Source organism: Sprattus sprattus (genome assembly GCF_963457725.1).
Source record: "Sprattus sprattus genome assembly, chromosome: 5".
Classification (NCBI taxonomy): domain Eukaryota; kingdom Metazoa; phylum Chordata; class Actinopteri; order Clupeiformes; family Clupeidae; genus Sprattus; species Sprattus sprattus.
Window position 1 is genome coordinate 8,609,376 of NC_137924.1, and position 20,770 is coordinate 8,630,145.

Genomic DNA, 20,770 nt, shown 5'->3' on the forward strand with positions numbered 1-20,770 from the left:
GCAAAGCTCCATATGTGCTGTTGACCATCACAGTGCTCAGATTAATCATGTGAAGACTAATTACTATGCAAAAATCTGAATACCACAATACCCAAGACAAATGCAATGGCAAACCGTCTGAAAATTTGCTTAAGACGTTTCTGAAGTGAATTCCTGTACTCTGGTGAATGCTCTTTATGTTTAGGAAAATCAAGTCCTCCACAGTTAAGGTTTCTAAAAAGTATGTATTGTATTTTGATTGTATTGTATACAATAAGTTCCAAAACTCTTTCTAGGAAACCAACTGAAATCTTGCTATTGCGTAATTTACTTTCACTCTTTTACTTATGATAGAACTAGTTCTGCATCATATTAGAGGTAATAAATATGAAGATGCTGACCTCCACCAGGTTTTTTAGAGATATGACTGTTGGCATACACTTAAACAATGGACTGAAATTAAAACACATTCTCCATTCTATTGCTTAAAAACCCAAACCAGAATGACAACCAAGGCACATAATCAAACTGACAACCTGAGGGTAGTCATATTTACAGAAGAATTCATTGCAGACTGCCTTCAAAAATGGTCCATGACGAAATAGGGATGGCCATTCAAGAGTCATGGAATGAAACGTGTTACCCATTACAACAAATGCCTGCTCAGGCTATGTCCACATGTTGTCTTCAGCTACAAAGCAGCTGTAGTTCACTTGAGCTATAAGTCAGTGCAGGTGAGACCAGCTCATCTTTGTCTTTGGCAGAGTTCTTTGCCCTTATTTTCAAGTCAATACATTTCATCTTCCAACTGTTGTCGTTCAGTGGGGAACGGATAAGGCCAAAGACCTGCTCAAAAATACCGAGACAGGATTGCCCCCTGTGAATGGTGCCTGCTACTGCCACTACCACCAAACCATGCGGCGTCGATAAAGTCCTCAGGCCGGGAGGCTCCAGGTTGGGGCTGAAGAGAAGACTTTCATCCCGTGATAGCGCCTGAAGGCGCAAGCTCACCAGCTCAGCTCCTAGGAACTCCTCCTTGCTCTCGTTTTCCGTGCTAGCCAGGAGGCGAAGTCTTACATCCTCCCAGAAGTGCTGGGGTCCCCAATCTTGTGGCTGTTGCCCAAAAGTGGGGTTTTGACTGTTCAGGAGCTGGAAGAACCACTGACAAAATTGCCTCCCCAATGTAACAACATTAGATAGACCATCACCCGTGACCTCACTGTCCTTTTCACGATAGGATTTCTGAGAAACCTTAAGAAAGGAGAGGGGGGGGGGGGGGGGGGCACAATAGAGAATTTAACTGACAGGTTCAAATTATGTCACTCCAAAGAAATCTTAACTCGTCCAAGGCACTTCCTAAAGAGGAACTTCTTGATTTTTCAAACTTTTTTTTTTTAGTCCAAACTTTTACTAAGGACTAAATTAACGAGTTAGAAAGCTGTGCCCATAATTTACGGAACGGTTATTTAATGTAATCTCATGGGGCACGCATCCACATAAAAGTAAACCTCTTTTTTTTTCCAGCCACATTTTCTGCAGAAACTAAAACTAAACAAAATGTAGAAACAGTAATTTTCCGCACTTTCATTACAGTTAATGAGGCATACAAACACAGGTCTAGCTATGTAGTGATCATTTCCATGTTGTCAAGATACTTATTATTACATTACGAACAAGTGGTTTACTTTGACACAGATGCTTCCATGTGATTGCACTATAGACCGTTTTGCAGTTGCCGGTTATAGCGTTGACGCTCAACCAATGGGATTGTGAAGTGTCCTTATTAAAAGCGTGCAGCCGTGCACCCAAAAGTTTCCCTTTAATTCTAAAGCTGAACATTTCTGTACAAACGCCAGGTATACATGCAGCATATCTGGATTTAATCACCTTGCCCGATGACCAAAACTCAAGAGTCGCCTTCACCAGTTGATGTTTGTCACTGTTCGTTGGTATAACAACACCTTCGCTAGCTAGGTACTTGAATATGATGTCACGTTGGACTTTCTTTCGCTTTAAGAGTTCCTCTGGGTTCTTTGAGTACGTTATAATGGCGTCAATTGCCTCTGCAAAAATAAAACATAATCAATTATATTGTTAGCTGCAAAAGGGTTAAAATGCTTCTGACTGAATGGCCACAAATGCTGGCAAACCACAGCATAAGGAAACTTCTAGGTAGCTGAGTATGAATAGCTTAGCCTTACCTTTCGTGCTACCAACAGCAATCATCTTATTAGTTACCGTGTCGTTAAGTGCTAATAAATCATTCTCTGGGAGTAAATTCAACAACTTTCTACAGCCGATGGCGTCTTCTTTTGACAGGGTTGACATTTCTAGCTGATTAAGTTTACGTGAGAAACACAACTACATTTCAAATATCGCTTGCACTTTCGGAATGTAACCATTCAGTTCCGGGTTAAGACACCAAGCTAGATAATCAAAGTAAAGGTTCGGGTACTCTATTAATGTAGGGCAGAGACGGTATAAGGGGCTTTTGCTGGAGTAGACCAGATGAGGAAATGTTGCGATTAGAATATTATGGGGGAAAGCGAGCAGAATTAGAGCGGGCTTCCCTAAAAACATCAACCTAGCCATTTTCCAGAAAAAAAAATATCTGTTTAAAATTGCTTGTGGTTCTTTAATAAATGCGAACTGATTTCAGGCTTACCTACTCCATGAATTCAGTGGTCACAGTTTAAATCAAAATCGGCTTGCAGACTTCAATATTGTTGTGTCTGAACTGTTTCCAGGATCCCGACTAGAGTGTCATCAGTGTCAACATTGACGACCCGTGATGTCACTACGTTGTTATAAATTAGCTTCTTGGCAAGACGAAACAGGAAGAAATATATTACCATTAGAGGTTGTGAAACAAGTTATTTTTCAATTATTTGACTCAAGCTTTATCCTTTTATTTGACATTTTCATTTCAGTGAGTGTCATAGGATAACGGTACTTAGTGAACCATAGCTGCCTTTCACTGCATTGTCGTTGGCATTCATCTGGTTAGATTAACGTTATTCCAATGCGGAAGATCTCCACTGTCAGTAAAGGTAAGGCCAGATATATGTTTATTTTAAAACATCTATGGTAATGCACACACAGCGCGACACACTTCATAAGTGTATACAAGGGGATGCTGTGTCACATTTGGTGATGTTGTGGTAACCACATATCAATCTAGTGTTCACAACGTGGGCTAAGGCAGTGTTGTTGGGTTGGTAACGTTAGCTAGAACTAGAAGACTACCAAATGCTAACCGATTTGTTCACCCTAATGTTGTCCGTTTATTTTTCTCTAGTCGAAGTAGAGACGCTCTTGTCAGGCTTAACTCAATGGCTGAGACCGAAGGATCTATAGAGGGACGTGTAACGGTGTACTCAGTGATCGGTTGTCCACACTGCCTCCAAGCCAAATCAACACTAAAGAAACTAGGATTGCCGGTGTGTGATGTGGACATAAATCAACAAGCAGCTCTGAGGGATCAGGTGAAGAAACTGACTGGCCGTAGCACAGTCCCTCAGATATTCTTCAACAACGTCCATGTGGGGGGTAATGACGACCTGCAAAAGCTGGTGAGAAAGCTTTGTTGAGAGTTGCTTTGCTTTGTGTTTCCACTTATATAAGCTAGGTCCAGCACCCTAATGTTATTAGGAAAGGAAGTTTATTTGTAAAAAATAAAAATATCAATTGACTTCTAATGTAACTTCATGTTCAGGCACCAGAGGAGCTTCAGCGTTTGGTGCAGATGGTGAGAGAACAGCCAGTTCCAGCAGATGCACCTCCTTTACCTGAGGAGTGCAGTTCAGATACTACAGCGGAGAGTGGAGGTTTGTCTTATCAAAAACACACAGTTTGGCCTGTTGTAATAACTTCATGGATAGGTGTATATACTTTCAGGTTCCTCGACTGTTAAGCTTAACAAACACAGGGAACAGAATGACTGCCATGCACTTTGCACCATCATTCCACTTTAACCTTTAACCTTTGACCTTTTTGACTGTGTACTTTGGCATGGATATGCATAGAGCATGAGCACTCAGTCCTTGTCCTGAGCCCACCGACTCTGTGTGTCTTCCACCTTTCTCTGACAAAACCAATCCATGTGAAAAGCATAGACACCGTAAGTTCATTTCAAAAGTGAAGCAATCAGAAGGAACTAGAGAATGGAAGAGACTTAATATGTGTCGGTTCTGGGCGGACCTGGCAAATATTCCTTTTACTTCGCATACTCTGGTTCCAAAAAGTACTTACTGTGCTGAATCTGGCTCCAATTTGAACAAATGGCAGCTCTACATAGACCCATTTTGGCTTCATTTCTTTCTGTGTAATGGAAGGGAACGAAGCCATGTTGCCCATGTTTTCTACATTCATTGGAGAGAACTTATCAATGGTGTGCTTAGAGCAGGAATACAGAGAGGATTTACAGTGCAGGGCGGAGGGCAAGAGCAGGACTGAGTGCCCCTGCCATAGAGGGACTGGATAAGACCTAGCATGTTCATCACAAACAGTCTGCCCCTGTTTCTACCTCACTGCTGTTTCTCCTGGTAATTATGTCTGGTACTTAAAGATGCTGTCCTCGAACCTGGGGAAAGGTTGTTGATATTTGAACATTATAACAGGCTATCACATACAGCCCTCCCCTCCTTGCTCATTAAGCAAGGTTGTTGATTGGCTGGAATAGTGTATGGTTCAGTCCAAGCCACTTTGTTTTTACAGAGCCACAACTGTGCAGGAACATCCGAGTTTCTTGAGTGCACACACCGGATGGAATGATCATTTAGCTGAATTCTAATGAAAAGAGTTGTATAATCAAGGACAGTACCTTTAATGCTATGGTAATGTTAATATACCACAACAATGTAAGTCTCTGAAAAGTAGTTGAAGAGATGAGAAACACTTGTTGTGCTTGTTTCCTTCCTCTCTGAACTCCCCTGCCTTCCCTCACAGCCCCTGCCTTCAAAACATTGACCGTTTGATTGAAATTGATCTGACTTTTTGTTAACCACAGTCTACACAATACATTATAAAAAGGGGAGCTGAATTCCTATTAGCACATACCCAAATATCACAGCCAGATGAACATATAATAGGCAAAGATGTTTCACAAGGATGACTAAAAAAACCTCCACTTAAGAAGTCAAACTATAGAAGTAAATAGAGTCACGACCAACAGTCTAGAAGCATCAGATAGCTACTTGACAATTACTTGTCAAATAAAACTGTTGTTCAAAGTGTTTTGAAAGTAATTGTCCTCATATCTATGTGGGTGTACCAAATGCTTAAGTCATTCATTACTTGTTTATACTGTAACAGAGGCATTAAACGTTTTGGTGGCAATGCTGTGATGCTGCCAATGCAGTGAAAGGTGAAAGGTGAAAGGTGAAAGGTCAGCCTTATCTGCCTCTTCAACAGAGTTTATGTGTGAGAGGGATGCTTTTGCGGACTTGGTAGAGGAGTTCAAGTCCAGCGGGGTGATTGGCTCCCACAGGAAGGGGTTGAAAATGTGCAGGAACAGCTTCACAGGCCTGCAGCTGGTGGACTGGCTGCACTCTGAGAAGGGCATGGGTAAGTTCACCTTGCACTTTGTTTTAAAACACTTGCAAAAGAGACCCTACAGAAAGGCGGTCTCAACAATATGATTCAGTTAATGTAGCTTAGATTGATCAAATGTTAATTAAAGGAGCAATACATAGCGTTTATTGTTAAAATAGAAAAGATTAGACACCTACTACAGCAGTGAGCATTGTCAAAATTCCTGTTCATTTTGTGACTTCGGCTTGGCAGCAATGTTTTGGCAGGGCCTAACATCTTTCACTTGCAATCCGTAGACAAGCAAAAGGCACGTGAACTTGGACAGGGTTTAATGGACAGGAAGTACTATAATGCTGTGGCGGGGAAGGGAGGTTTTGAAGAGAGTAGCGCCTTGTTCAGGTTGCTGGAACATGACCCCAACTCTGCACTCAACACAGGAGAAATGGCAGCATGCAGTCCCTTGAAGGGTATGTAGAGACAAGAGAACAACGCAGTTCTTCCATTCAGAAGTAGTTCTGATTTCTGAGTTCTCAGTGGCCGTGAATCAGTGCTGCAGATGTCCTGTAGAAAAGCACGGCACAGACGCTTAGACGCTTTTAGTTGACTTACAGTTCTTTGCTAAACTACTGGTTTCCTTCTTTAGAAAAAAGTATCCATGTTTTTCCAAGCAGCTTTAAAATTATTTTAAAATATAAAAAGGTCATCTGTTTTTCATATACTTCTTTCAGATTAGCATGATAACGTGTTGGTCTAAAAATGGCATATTAACCCCTGTAGTTTGAACATAACGCTAGTACTAAACAGATAATTAAGCCTCTTTGACAAGTTGTTTTTCATGCTCTGCCTCAAACTCACTTTAGTGCAGAGGAGATGCTTAACAAAAAGTTGCTCCAGCATTGCAGGTAGATGTCTGAGAAGGGGCTAGTTCTCTTCAGGCATGCAGTTAGTTGCCTGTGTTGTTCTTGTTTACTAAGTCTCCCTGTTCCTGCATGTTTTTGTAACCTGCACGTTCCTGGGCTGTCTGCAGATGCAAAACTCTGTCTGTCTGTTCACCAGCTGAATACATGTAATAAAATGAATTATTATTATTATTATTATTATTATTATTATTATTATTATGTGCACCCTTTATCTGATTCTTGGCACCCAGTGCTGTCTATGAAGTCAAATCTGAAATGTGTTTTCTATCACTCAGCATCTGAACTCTCTGAGATCCTGAGGAACCTCATCCTGAAACTTTATGCAGACAACCTGTCCTCTGATGGCAAGGTAACAGAACTCACTTGAGACTCTCAGTCCCACTCGGCAAGTGTGCCCTTAGACTCAGACCCTCAAGCACACACACACACTGCCTTTAGAGGCAAGTACTAAGAAATACTGACTTAATCCTACAGTAGCTTTGGACCAGTCCTCTAAACCGCATTATTTGATTCTCAAGAAAGTACAAAAAAAAGCATCACTAAAGATTCAGTCCACGATTCCGTTTTGCAAAAGGCTGTTGATATTTGAGCTCAACAGCAAGTCAAATTTACACGCCTCCCTTCTGTGTCCTTGAAGCACGGGCGTTGATGATGGCAGGGATTGTTTATGGCTTAGTCCGAGCCACTATGTTTGTTTCCTATTTGAGTTTTTTTGACAGCTCACATTGAACGGACAGCTAGCGGAACGTGTGGAGCAATTGGTCGAATTTGAGAAAAAGTGTACGGGATTAGAGCTGCACGATTAGCGGACTGCACCGATAAACATCTATTAGTTTTTAACTGTAGCCTCAAACATTTACCTTCATGGTTTCACACACATGGTGTCTCATGAAGACTACCGAACCTCATCGAACGTTGTGTTCTCTCTTCACATGAAGGCTACCAAACCTCTTAGAGCGTTGTGTTCTCTCTTCACATGAAGGCTACCGAACCTCATTGAGCGTTGTGTTCTCTCTTCACATGAAGGCTACCGAACCTCATTAAGCGTTGTGTTCTCTCTTCACATGAAGGCTACCGAACCTCATTGAGCGTTGTGTACTCTCTTCACATGCAGTCTGTGGACTACAAGGCCATGACCCAGAGCTCCTTCTTTGAGCAATACTGTGAGCTGGCGGTGCAGCTACAGCGTGTGGAGCTCGGCTCCCTCAGCCGCGAGGAGAAGCTGGCCTTCTTCATCAATGTTTACAACGCACTCGTCATCCACGGAAACGTGCGCCTGGGCGCCCCCAAGAACATGTGGCAGCGTTACCGGGTAAGAATGGGCCTCATTGTTATGTTTTGTGTTTGGGTTTTTGCCCCCCTCAGTCGTGTCCTCGTATGCTTACATCTATGCGAGTATGGTGACTGCAGACAATGCATCTATCCCATTCTTTATTTTTGTCATTTTTTAATGCCTTGTTATTATTATTATTATTATTATTGTTATATATATATATATATATACATATTCTTTTATATGTGCATGTGTGGCTTTGTCTCCAGATGTCTATGTGTATAAACTATTGCCCAACTAGCGATAAGGTCAAATAGTGAAAGGATGAAATTTAAAAATAATGATAATTAAAAAATGATAATAAGTAAGGATAAAAAATAAAAAAAATGAGGTAAACATAATAAAAAAAAATAAAAAAAGAATGGGCCTCATTACCCACAGAAGCCAGGCAGGAAGAGGAAAACACAACACATCAGTTGTTTGCCTCTCCCTTCTTACCCTGTTTAACAATGTTTTCTGTGAGGTTTTATCATTAATGTACTGTTCTCTTGCAGTTCTTTAACTACGTGAGCTACCTCATTGGAGGCGAGGTGTTCACCCTTCAGGACATTGAGAATGGAGTGTTGCGGGGCAACAGGAAGGGCGTAGCACAGATCCTGAAGCCCTTCTCAAAGAGTGACCCCAGGCTCCAGGTATTCTGTCTCAATCACTGTTTCTCGTCTCCACCTCATGGCTGTATGTATGGCTCATGTATCGCTACCACTCTCCTGCCTCTCCAACATTCTCAGTAAATAAGGTGGCCTTATAATATTGATTCAGTTGTTTCCTCCCTGGCCAAGGCAGTGGTCGTTGGCACTTGTTGTGGTAGCAGCAGGTGTTGTTAAATTCTCTGATAAAATCTCCTTTATTGATTCAGTTATGTATTTACAGTTTTGTCAGTGATTATGGAGATAGATTTCAGTTTGAAAATTGTTGATTTGCTTACGTTTGTTCGGCTCATTATTCATCATTATTTACCATCATTTTTGAAAGGGGAGAGAGAGAGAGGGAGAGACAGACAGAGAGAGATAGAAAGAAAGAGAGAGACAGAGAAAGAGAGAGACAGAGCATCAGTGAGCAAGTTATACAAGCAGCCTGAGTGCAAAGATAAATAAAATGAACAAATAATGCTCTCAAATTGAAAGACCACGGTCCTGAATAAAAACAAGACAAAATAAGCAATAACGTGTGTTGATAAAGCGTTGTTCAACATTTGCAATGATGACACAGAAGGATTCAAGTTTAAAAGTGTTTTATTTGAGCATTATCATGAAGCATATTATTTATCATTTGACAACATGAGCAGGTCATTAGTGTGTTCCCTTCAAAGAGGAAAGAGCAGGAAGCCACTGAAGGTGCTGCGGTTCTGAGAATCATCAAAAAGCCTGTAGCCTTTTGGGATTTGCATGTTAAGTACATCTCCCACCTCCAGCTGCAGAGTCACACCACTGGAGAGATAGGAGTTTGTCCCATCGGTATCATAGTCTCCCAACCCCAGGATGGGCTTTCCATTCTTAATAATCCTGATTTCCATGTAGCGTGAGGCTAGAAAATCCATGACTGTGAATCTAATGTAGTAGACTCCTTTTACTGGAACTGTGAAGAAGCCGGTAATGTTGCTGTAGGCCTGTCCAGCATTGGTGATGATTCTAGTGAAGACCAAGTTCAGGTCATGTTTTGCAGGCTCTATGAATCCTGAGTTAGTCAGACCTGCTGAGAATGCCACCTTGGGTTTGTCTGTGATCTCTTTCTCCAGATTCACTACTTCAGTCTCAGTGGCTGCCAGTCTGGTCTTCACTGCTGTCAGCTGTGCCTCTTGTGCTGCTTGTTCCATCTGAAGGTTCTCCACCTTAGTCTCACTAGCAGACAGTTCCATCTGAAGGTTCACTAACGTGATTCCTTGCTTGTCCACCATGTTTCTGAGTTCCCTGAGCTCAGCATAGATGTCCACCTGGGTAGTGTCAGCAGCAGCAGCAGCAGCAGCAGCAGCAGCCCCAGTGCTCTGGCTCTCTGTGTGAACTTCAGTCTGGGTGCTCCGAGTCTGAGATCCACACATGGAGAGCAGCAGCACCAGCAGTGTGATGACAGCCCTCATCTTTAACATCAGTCTCTCTCTCTGACACACAGTAGTTGGGTAGAAGCAGTAGTAGTATTTGCAGTAGTAGCAGAAGTTGTAGAGGGACACCCTCTTTTATATGCCTTAGTTACTCATTATGTAAAACATTTTGTGACGTTTGGAGGTTAAATTAAGTCCAGGGACACTGATAAGAATTAGAAACTGTGGATTTTCCAGGACATATCTGGTTATCAGTGCTGTGGGAAAATCAAACCTGTCGCCCATAATGTAGGACAGGCGGGGCTCATACCACCAGAGAGTAGAGAAGTCTTTACAAAGATATAGAATTAAAAAGGAAATGTTTAGAATGTTTGTTGTTTTGCTTCTCTCTCGTCTGCGGCAGTCTGGGAGTGAGCCTGGGCTCTCTCTCTCTCTGTGTCTCTCCCTGTCTCTCTCTCCCTGTCTCTCTCCCTCTATCTCGCCTGCTGCAGTCTGGTAGGGAGCCACGGCTCTCTCTCTCTCTCTGTCTCTCTGTGTCTCTCTCTTTCCCGCCAGGACGTGGGTGAGCCTGACAAGCTTGTTGTTGTTGAATAAATATACTTACGGTGTATGCAACTCCGGAGTCCTGAGGTAACTTAGTTGAATTTCCACCCGAGACTCCTTCTCTGACACACTCAGTAGTAGTTATAGTAGTAGCAGTTAAAGTAGTAGTTCAGTGATTATTTATAAAGGTTTCATCATTTTCAGGGTCAACCTGTCACCCATCATGTAGGGCTGGTAGTGCTTCATTTCCTGATTTCACTCCTTCATCTTATATTTTAAGAATCACATCTATTCCTTCTGGGAATGCTAGTGAGAATATAGACTTTAAGAATCACATCTATTCCTTCTGGGAATGCTAGTGAGAATATAGACTTTAAGAATCACATCTATTCCTTCTGTGAATGCTAGTGAGAATCTAGACTTTAAGAATCACATCTATTCCTTCTGGGAATGCTAGTGAGAATATAGACTTTAAGAATCACATCTATTCCTTCTGGGAATGCTAGTGAGAATCTAGACTTTAAGAATCACATCTATTCCTTCTGGGAATGCTAGTGATGATTCAGCTCTCACCACAGACAATAGCCATAAATAATTGCCAAAACTCTATAAGAGGAGAAATAAATAAGAAAAATTGATCTTTGGGTGACTTTATGGAATTATATAAATATTGATGAAGACAGGCAAGAGTGACATATCCCCCCGGTCAAGCCCCCGACCCACGCCATGGGACTTTGGGACTGTTGATGATTCAACAGTGTCATATGTGTGTCTGTTTGTGTAGATACTCTGCCCCCTCTCAGGCTGTTTGTCTAACTGAATCATCCTTACTTGATTTATCAAGTCGTTGCATTTATCTACGTCAATTTATGTAATGTAACCAATATGTTTTTACAGAAAGTTGAATAAGATGCTTGGCCAGTAATTTGTTTTTAATGTCAAAACATTTTGTTTAATTCTCGCAGTATTATATTTTTTGTAATCTAGAGTATAAGAAAAAATGTGAATGGCAAATGTTCTAGTGCAAAAAAAATTCTAGTGAAATATTAAGAAGGGGGGGTTGTGAGAACATAGTGTGCTGGAACAAAGAAAGGGCTCAATCAAATTCTTGCAGAAGTGCTTTCAGTCACGTTATACCACCCCACCCGTAGACGTTGTGTCACTTTGTGTCACTTTATCTCAGTTAGATAGGTGCCAGTCATGAGGTGAGACATCTCTGATGCTGAAGTCATTCATTGTGGCATTGTGTGAAATGTCTTCATGTCCGCAGACCTGTGGAAAAAGACAAAGATAACTGAAAAGCATTTTGTTTTAGAAGACTTTGATTTGAAGGCCATGGGGTGTAAGTAAGACCGGACAAGAAGACATTGAAAAAAACAAGGTTATTGAAAAAGCAAAACAATATTTATTTAATTTTTGCAAAGTTTGCGTACTTGTATTAGTCAAATCACAGACAAAGGCATACAAACGTCGTAAATCTGCCATTTTGCGAGTTTGAGCATTACCAAGAACACTTTGAGGAAGCTTTACACAACCTGCACATACAGCTGTGGCACCTGTCATAATTTGCAGAAATGAGAACCCAAAATAGCGGCAAGTTTCCGGGGACGATGCTCCTCAATGATGGCCATGCTCAATCATTGAGACATCAGAAAATGGGAGGTAGCCTAAACTAGAACTAGATTCCTAAATTTTGACGTTTGCCATGGAATGACTCAATTGTGTTCCAATCTGGCTATCGGGGAACATTAGTCGAAATAGCAGGCTGTTTTAGCAACTAAGTTATGTGCATATTCAGACACTTTTTTAGCAGCGTTTTCTGTAGAGCCATTTTCAAATTGCTATAACTAGAAAAGTATTTAAGCCAGCTCCTTCAAACTGTATAGGCTTAAAATCAGTTACCATTACTTGAATATGGACTTGGGTATATCGTAGTATTCGGGGTGATTGAATTTGCGTGAAAACTTTACTCTACGCTCTGTGGCAGCATCTTTAAATGCCTGTGAAAAGCTAGAGACGTCCTATGTATGGTCTCTATACAAAACTGTCCCTATGTGATGAATGGTCTTGAAGATATTGCTGCTTGAAAATGGATGAAAACCCATTTTGTGCAATTTTTGGCATGCTATAGCAAAAGAATGACAGCATCTACCAACATGAAACTAACTGTTTTGGAAAGATTAGATATTTTTTCTTAACATATCAAAAATCTGTGATGGTGTTCTGCCTCATTTTCTCAAAATTAGTTTTTTTAAATTTGGGATTTTTGTACACACCTGCCCAGGATTCAATGGCCTATGGAAGCATGGATGCTAACAAAATGCACTAAGTTTATGACACAGAGCTTAAACTTCATATTTTTGTATACTGTACGCTTTGGAATTGTCATTGTTAGTTTAAATACTACATTTTATCACTTTTGCATGTATACACAGAGATTTCACAAAATGTTTGGTCATGGAAATTTGGTTTAAAGTCATGGAAAAGTCATGGAAATCCATTGGTCAAAATGTGTATGAACCCTGTTTATTGTGGTGGTCTTGTTGTGACTCAACATCCTGTTACACTTTTGGTTCTCCACTAGGTGGCTCTTCCTGATCCTGAGCCTCTTATTCATTTTGCTCTGAACTGTGGTGCCAAAGGCTGTCCCCCAATCAAGACTTACACACCACAGGTAACTATTGACCATTTCACTAAACTTACACACCACAGGTGACTATTGACCATTTCACACACCACAGGTAACTATTGACCATTTCACACACCTAAGGTAACTATTGACCATTTCACTAAACTTACACACCACAGGTGACTATTGACCATTTCACTAAACTTACACACCACAGGTGACTATTGACCATTTCACACACCTAAGGTAACTATTGATCATTTCACTAAACTTACACACCACAGGTGACTATTGACCATTTCACTAAACTTACAGAACACCGTAACTATTGACCATTTCACACACCACAGGTAACTTTTGACCATTTCACTAAACTTACACACCACATGTAACTATTGACCATTTCACACACCACAGGTAACTATTGACCATTTCACTAAACTCACACACCACAGGTGACTATTGACCATTTCACTAAACTTACACACCACAGGTAAGTATTGACCATTTCACACACCACAGGTAACTATTGACCATTTCACTAAACTTACACACCACAGGTGACTTTTGACCATTTCACTAAACTTACACACCACAGGTAACAATTGACCATTTCACTAAACTTACACACCACAGGTAACTATTGACCATTTCACACACCACAGGTAACTATTGACCATTTCACTAAACTTACACACCACAGGTGACTATTGACCATTTCACTAAACTTACACACCACAAGTGACTATTGACCATTTCACTAAACTTACACACCACAGGTAACTATTGACCATTTCACTTTTTCCTTATTGGTAAACATTCTTATTCATGTAGTGCATTAAACAATCCAGGCCATGTTTCTTTTCCCACTGGAGGTCCAAGTCTTGTCAGGGCAATGTGTAAAGCAGTGGTTCTTAACCTTTTTGGAGGTGCTGAACCCTGCAAACTTCATCAATGCATTCGCCGAACCCTTTGTAATTTGAAAAATAAAATATGATTTCTTCAAAACGTGGGTATGTATAAAACGGCCCGACATTGCTAGTGTGAACCGGGCTATACTGTGTGTGTCTTGACCCCTGCCGAATCCCTGAGAGTGGCTCAACGAACCCCTGGGGTTCGATCGAACCCAGGTTAAGAACCACTGGTGTAAAGAGTCTGTCCTTACAGGGAATAGATGGTCAGCTACGGACTGCAGCTGAAGCTTTCCTAGAGGATGATGATGGATGCCTTGTGGACCCTGACAAAGGAGAGGTGAAGCTCAGCCAGATCTTCAAATGGTACAAGGTGGACTTTGGAGGCACGGACGAGAAGGTATGTGAAACATTAGCTGAAGATATGTGATTGTGCACTGTGTAATCTAATAGTTACAACAATAACAGTACTCGTAAAGCTTTACTCATTTAGCTCCTTGACCGTTACGTTCAATGGATTTCCAACTAAATACACATTGTCATGCAATTATGGCAAAAGGCACAGAAGGATTTCAAGAAAAGCCTAAATTGTGTTGAGCTGTGTTTAAATCTCTCTCCCTCCCTCTCTCTCACCCCCTCTCTCTCTGTCTCTCTATCTCTCTCTCATCCCTCTCTCTCTCTCATGCCCCCACCCCCTCTCTCTCTATCACTCTCTCCCTCTCTCTCTCTCTCTCTCTTTATCTCTCGCTCCCTCTCTCTATCTCTCTCTCTCACTCTCTCTCCTTCTGTGGGGTCTCTTCCTGCAGCTGCTGGCCTGGATCCTAAACCACATGAATGACTCGCCTAAAAAGCTGAACCTGCAAAGCCTGCTGTCATCTGGATCTATCAAAGTGACCTTCATGCCCTATGATTGGTCTACCAACAGCAGAGACTGAGCCGGCCTTCCCTACGCTGCTGAGAGAAGGACAGTAAGGCCTCTGTTGATGTTCACTTGTCTGATGAAGTACATCCAACATAACCACTGTTGTCTGACCAAGGATGTCAGAGCAACCTTGAAACGTAGCAGTTTTTATCTCTTTTTTTACTAAAGTTGACTATGCATTCAGCTCTTTTGATTTTTCAGCACTACAAGGGGCAGTCTAATCCTGTAGCATGGTTGATACTGTTTTCCAAGTTTTCCAGTTAACAGTACAAATAAGATTTCTGCATCAAAAGTAAATGATTTCTTAATATCTATTTATTTAATCTACACTTTTACAAATATTTAACTGTTTTATATCAAATAGCTGATAGATTTTACTGCAAATCTCTTGAGTAATAGCATTTTGACAAAAAAGACCAGACATCACAGATCACAGATCACAGATATGTGGCACAGTGCTCTTTTATATGAAATGTGCATATTATTCTTGTGAACATTTATTCTGCAAAAGTTTAATAGTGGGTAAAATGAGGAGAATTTCCATGAATTACATTATTATAACACCAGGATACCTTCACTTGCCTTTCCAACTCTGGTTTGTCATACGTGCATTAAGCCTTTTATTTGTTTGTAAAACTTAAACTTAACATTTGTGCATAACCATACACATTATTATTATTATTATTATTTGGTCTTAATTATAATAATAATAATAATGATTATTATTATGATCAGCTGCTACCTTGACTGAACAAGAATCTTCCAGTTCAGGGCAGAGAACTAGAGCCAGGCTTCCATCTATTCTGAGATGCTGTTCTGAGATCAGATACTGTGCAATAATCAGTGCAGAAACATGTTCGCACACACGGTTTCAGTGCATGGAACAGCTGGAATAGTGACTTTACTACTCTTCTATTACTCTGTGGGAACCTCTTGGATTTTATTTAAATCTCAGTCTCATTTTATCACAAAGTCTTAAAGAGATTTTTTGATATTGAGTGAGTCTTGAAGAGATTGTTTGAAAGAGTCCATTGCCTGGATGCATGGCACGATCTATGTAGTACTCCAAGGCCAAGCTTCTCTGAGAACCTTATTTATCTGTTCTTCCTCCAAAATATTATCTTTTACCAGGATTGCATTTCAGGAACTATCTACTTCTCTTGTTCTGCATTTGAAATGTGATTAATGTAATGTTTATTCATTTAAAATGTTATTAATGTGAACCTTATTGATTTGCACTGTAGTACACACTGCATGCTGTGATCTGCCTGCTGCATGTAACATGGTCCTCTGGGTACACTTGGATATCAGTGCCTATTTATTTTATTTTTGTTTTTATAAATGCATGCAAATCATGGCAATCTCACACTGATCAATGCATCATATCATATCCACATTGCATACTGTAGAAATGGGTAACCTCTGGTCTGTAATACAAAAGAAAGTTCTCTTGGGGAAGGAGTCTGTAGAAGTCTTGCTTGGTTGCAATAAAAGCCTTTATTGGGAGCAGACGCCAGTAAAACCCCAAATGTACCTCATTTATCTCCTCACCTATCAGGAAAATGTTGGTTATGATATAAGATTGTCTTGGTTGTCTTCATAACTATAATCATGCTTTTGCATTGATATCAAGCAATACTTGAAGAATGATGGGTGAATATGCAATATTAAAATAAAGTATATATTAACATAAATTGTGTGTGTGTGTATTTGTTTATGCTTTATTATGACAGTTTGTTTTACAGCGCTCATCATCTTTACCTAAGGGATGAATTTTCTCAGAATAAGTTTATGGAATGAATGAACAATGTCCAACTAAAATGTCCTAGTCTTGCATCTCATACAGGCACACATAATGTGTCCTTCATACAGGAGGGGGCGCTGTTGAGTCAGAACTCCCTCTAGAATTGTTATCTATACTCTTAATCAGGGGTCGCAAACTCAGGCCTAGATGAGCATCGCACAAACAATGAGTTCTGGAATTATTTTCTTGAATTTGCCTCTTGCTTACACACTGCACAGCATACATGTATGACATCACCATTTTGCATTGCAAACTCTGTGCCGTTATGCAAACCTACATATACTAGAACCTAGTAGACACTGTTGCCAAGGCAATGAATGAAAGATGAATATCTTTACTCACATATTACCTTTGAAATGTTCAAAAACTACATTCTGTAATATAAATATTGACATGATAAATGAGACAAATGTTATACCATTCAAACGTATTAATGGTTGTGTTAATGTGTGTTTTGGCCAGTTATTTGAAAGCATTATGAAAACATTATTTCACATCCTTATAAGGTGCACCGTGATACAGTTTACAGACTGTTATTGCTTTTGGACGTGCGGTACACATTTATCACTGTTCTTTTACAGAATTAAGCATTTTATGTGTTTTGTCATCCTGATGACATCTATTAACTCCAAAATAGAATCTGAGGGTCACTTGGATTAGTATGTCTAGGTGACAATGCGCTATGTCCGTTCAGTTTGACACAAATGACACAAAATGCTGAGATGGATTTCATTTCTCTTCAGAACATTTCCATCATTTCCGTTTCATGTACATACTATCTGACTATTCCCAGTGAGCCTGTGACCTTTCTAGCAGCACTCCTCAAAGGGACTGAGTGCACTTAATGAGCTTTTGAAAGGCCTTTTTGAAGTCCTCATTGAAGATGGTGTATATGAGAGGGTTAATCAGCGAGTTCAGGTAGCCCAGCCATGTCAGAAAGTGAGCCAGTTCCCATGACGTGTGACAGTGACCACAGGTGTTGACCACCACCTCCTGGATGAAGAAGGGCAGCCAGCAGACCACGAATGCCCCCAGGATGAGGCCCAGAGTAGTGGCCGCCTTCTTCTCCCGGCTCCCCGAGATGCGATGCCGCCGGATGGACTTCTTCGTCCTGCGGGGTACACGGTGTGAACTCTGGGCAGTGATGCGAACATGGTCACCTTCCATGGAAAGGTCTGTGAAGGACTTTTCCGTAGGACTAAGGTTGTCACGGCTGTGAAGCTCTCGGTCCATGCACTTGGGCAACACATGGCCATTCATCGTCTGTTTACTGATCCGGCTTGCACCTCGCTTATCATACAGACTCTTAGCCGCTTGGTAGATTCTATAGTATAAGATGAGGATGAGAAGGAGAGGAATATAGAAGGCTCCAAGGGTGGAGTAGATGGCCAAGCCGATGCTGTGCTTGATGGCACACTGTTCATCTGACTCCTCGAGGAGGCCTGAAGTCTCGTTACTGTTCCCACGGTGCCTCCACACGACCGGGGGCAGGGAGATGAGGATGGACAGCCCCCACACCAGGACTATCATGACGGCCGCATGTGTAGGAGTTCTCTTCTGGGAGTACTCCACTGCGTCAGTGATGGCCCTGTACCGGTCTACAGCGATGGCCGCCAGATGCAGGATGGAGCACGTGCAGCAGGTGATGTCCACAGCCAGCCAGAGGTCACACACCACCTGTCCCATGATCCAGTGCTCCTTCACCATGTACACAATGCTGAAGGGCATGACTAAGATGGCCACCAGCAAGTCTGTGACCGCCAAAGAACAGATGAGGTAGTTGGCTGGGTAGTGCAGCTTCCGAGTGACAATAATGGCAGTGATGACCAGGGAGTTGATGGCACTGGTGAGTACTGCCAACACAGACAGGGTCAAGGAGAGGACAATCTTACTGCCAGAGACTTCACTGACCTCGGGCGGAGATGAACCTGTGACATTAGATAGGGCCATACTTGGAGAGGAAAGAGAATAATGATACAAAGTTGACCAAAAGGTTGTTTTAAAAAGAGAGATGAGACAGACAAAAATAAAGGGAAAGTTCAGCTGGGTAAAAAACTCAGAATGGAATAAACTATTTTACATTAGTTACAGTACATTTGTACTGTGTATATATAAAGCAAAGACAGTCAAACCATTTTCATTTCTCATTGGGAGTGTCTAGAGAATAACATTTCCTTTTTCAGTGCATTCTTAAATTATACCATCACAAACATCTGTATGAAATAAGAAACTCTACCTGTAAATACATATAGAACAATCTTTTGCTGAGCATCACATTTGCCAGTGGTATCTTATACCTTCATGACCATTTTCATTGAACTGAACTTTTCAGCAGTGGTGAAGATCCATCAGAGAAATCTCATGGCATCATGTATTAGTGTTCACTGCCCATCGGCTGCTTCATGAAAACAACCAGATAGCGGAATGGAATCTGAGGGAAGATATTTGAAATAGCAATCTGTGCAAAGTGTCACAATGAATTATGTGGCTAACTTGCCATATTGCCATCAGTAAACCAACAGATACTGTCCTCCTCTACTATAACTCTAAGCATCCACTGTTAATTGGCTTAAGCCTCGTAATTTGCAGAAAAACAATGTTGTCAACACTTTTCATGGACGTACATACCAATGTGTGTAACTGAATGGCATCACTGTAGTTTTGGATGAAGTTGTTTCTGTGTTACCGGTAGTTCACTATGGTTTAACGGTTTGTTTTTGTATTTTATAGAGAGGAAGTTTAATACAGAGACGTTCAAAGACATGTTCAAGATCCGCATGCCACTTAACATTAGCATGGGCTCAGATTCAAATCCACTAAACTTAGGAGTTCACATTTTATTAACAGGAAAAGTTTAGTTCCACAATAGAGACGTACCCCTCTCTCCCTGAAAATCTACATTTAAACAAATGTAACATAAATTTAGGCTAAATCTGTATTTATAGAGAATTGTTAAGCACAGCATCTGACGTTGAAAGGGAAAAAGGACAGAAACACTTCAACAAGAGACCGTACAACAGACTAGGAAGAGAGTGTGACGTTACCAGCTCGTGGGGTAACTGATATTGTAGAGTAGGCTAACACAACATTATTTGGCGTCTGCGACTAAACAGAGAATTCATAAATCCACCATCCTGTCAGAATTAAAATAAAAAGAATATGTTGCATTCAAGGATATCATATTGAAATCGCCGATTCAACAGCTAAAAATTAAAAGCCAACATACCTACTTTAAATATAACAAACCGAAATTTCATATCTGAAAACAATGCATTGTAGGCTATACAGTATTTGTCCCAAGGAAATATTATGGCAAACCCTCCATTAAACATTGATGTTTCCATTTTAACAGACAACAAAGTTATGAATCAGACCCCCTACAGAAATTACAATATGAAAATGAGTACTTACGTAAAAATAAATAAATGATTATTTTTCACGTGAACACGCTCCTAAAGCCTCATGCAATATTCAACTGCAGCAGATGAATGTGCGTTGGTTGAGAAGGTGATCAACCCTCCCGCTGACCATTTAGTTGCTTTAAGGCAAACATAAAAATCGTTTCAGCCAAGACCTTGTCCTCAAAACGTACTCCCCTCCAGAATCTTCCGTTTTATGTTGAACACTTACTATGTTATAGCCTACACGGCTGTTTAGTAAAATTTCTATATGGGAACCAATGCGGCAGACGAACTCAAAAGCTGTTGTGTGTGTCTGTGTGTGTTGCCCTTTTTATCAGAGAGGAAGTAGGTCTCCTGCCGTAAGAGTTTGATCATTCTGAATTCTTCAATAAAGCTAGTTTGTCTTAGAAATTCATGGTGACTGAAAATCTGTCACACCTTGACAAATTAAGGATGTGGAATTGTATGTTATTTCATCCCTTCAAACAGGCTTACAATATTGATGGTAACTTATTCAATTGAGATCCATGTTTTAAGACCACCTTAAAGAGGTTATTCATTCTGGTCGGATGGATCGTCATCCACATCAAGTCCAAGAGCTTGAGGGGGTGATTGGTGTGATGACTTCAAATAGTTTCAAGTGCAGAGTGAAGAGTGGTTCCAGAGGAGCTAATTAAGTAAATGGAACTCTTACCGAAATGAACCATACCTTTACCAGAACTCACTGTAACTGTCCTCATATGACCATATACTATCAACAT

At 40.8% G+C, this 20,770-nt stretch overlaps 3 protein-coding genes across 4 annotated transcripts; 1 reads left to right on the plus strand and 2 right to left on the minus strand.

Moving 5' to 3' along the window:
* Positions 1-501: 501 nt before the first annotated feature.
* cUnh3orf38 (chromosome Un C3orf38 homolog) lies at positions 502-2,307 on the minus strand (the record flags this gene model as incomplete). The annotated part of the gene is made up of 3 exons (XM_080839491.1): positions 502-1,230; positions 1,867-2,042; positions 2,181-2,307. 3 exons carry the CDS (start codon positions 2,305-2,307, stop codon positions 667-669), a joined length of 867 nt encoding a protein of 288 aa, XP_080695617.1. The 3' UTR covers positions 502-666.
* Positions 2,308-2,812: 505 nt separating this feature from the next.
* On the plus strand, positions 2,813-16,381 carry LOC308365805 (uncharacterized protein). Of its 2 annotated transcripts, XM_080839403.1 has the most exons (11): positions 2,813-3,029; positions 3,278-3,551; positions 3,695-3,806; positions 5,392-5,544; positions 5,808-5,978; positions 6,707-6,780; positions 7,546-7,743; positions 8,259-8,396; positions 12,927-13,016; positions 14,139-14,282; positions 14,689-16,381. In XM_080839403.1, exons 2-11 carry the CDS (start codon positions 3,312-3,314, stop codon positions 14,815-14,817), a joined length of 1,449 nt encoding a protein of 482 aa, XP_080695529.1. In that variant the 5' UTR covers positions 2,813-3,029; positions 3,278-3,311; the 3' UTR covers positions 14,818-16,381. The 2 variants fall into 2 exon arrangements, with proteins under 2 accessions (XP_080695529.1, XP_080695530.1); XM_080839404.1 differs by lacking the exons at positions 5,392-5,544; positions 5,808-5,978.
* A 1,049-nt stretch (positions 16,382-17,430) lies between these two features.
* On the minus strand, positions 17,431-18,558 carry htr1fa (5-hydroxytryptamine (serotonin) receptor 1Fa; the record flags this gene model as incomplete). Its single annotated transcript, XM_080838645.1, has 1 exon — positions 17,431-18,558. One exon carries the CDS (start codon positions 18,556-18,558, stop codon positions 17,431-17,433), a length of 1,128 nt encoding a protein of 375 aa, XP_080694771.1.
* Between the last annotated feature and the right edge of the window lie 2,212 nt (positions 18,559-20,770).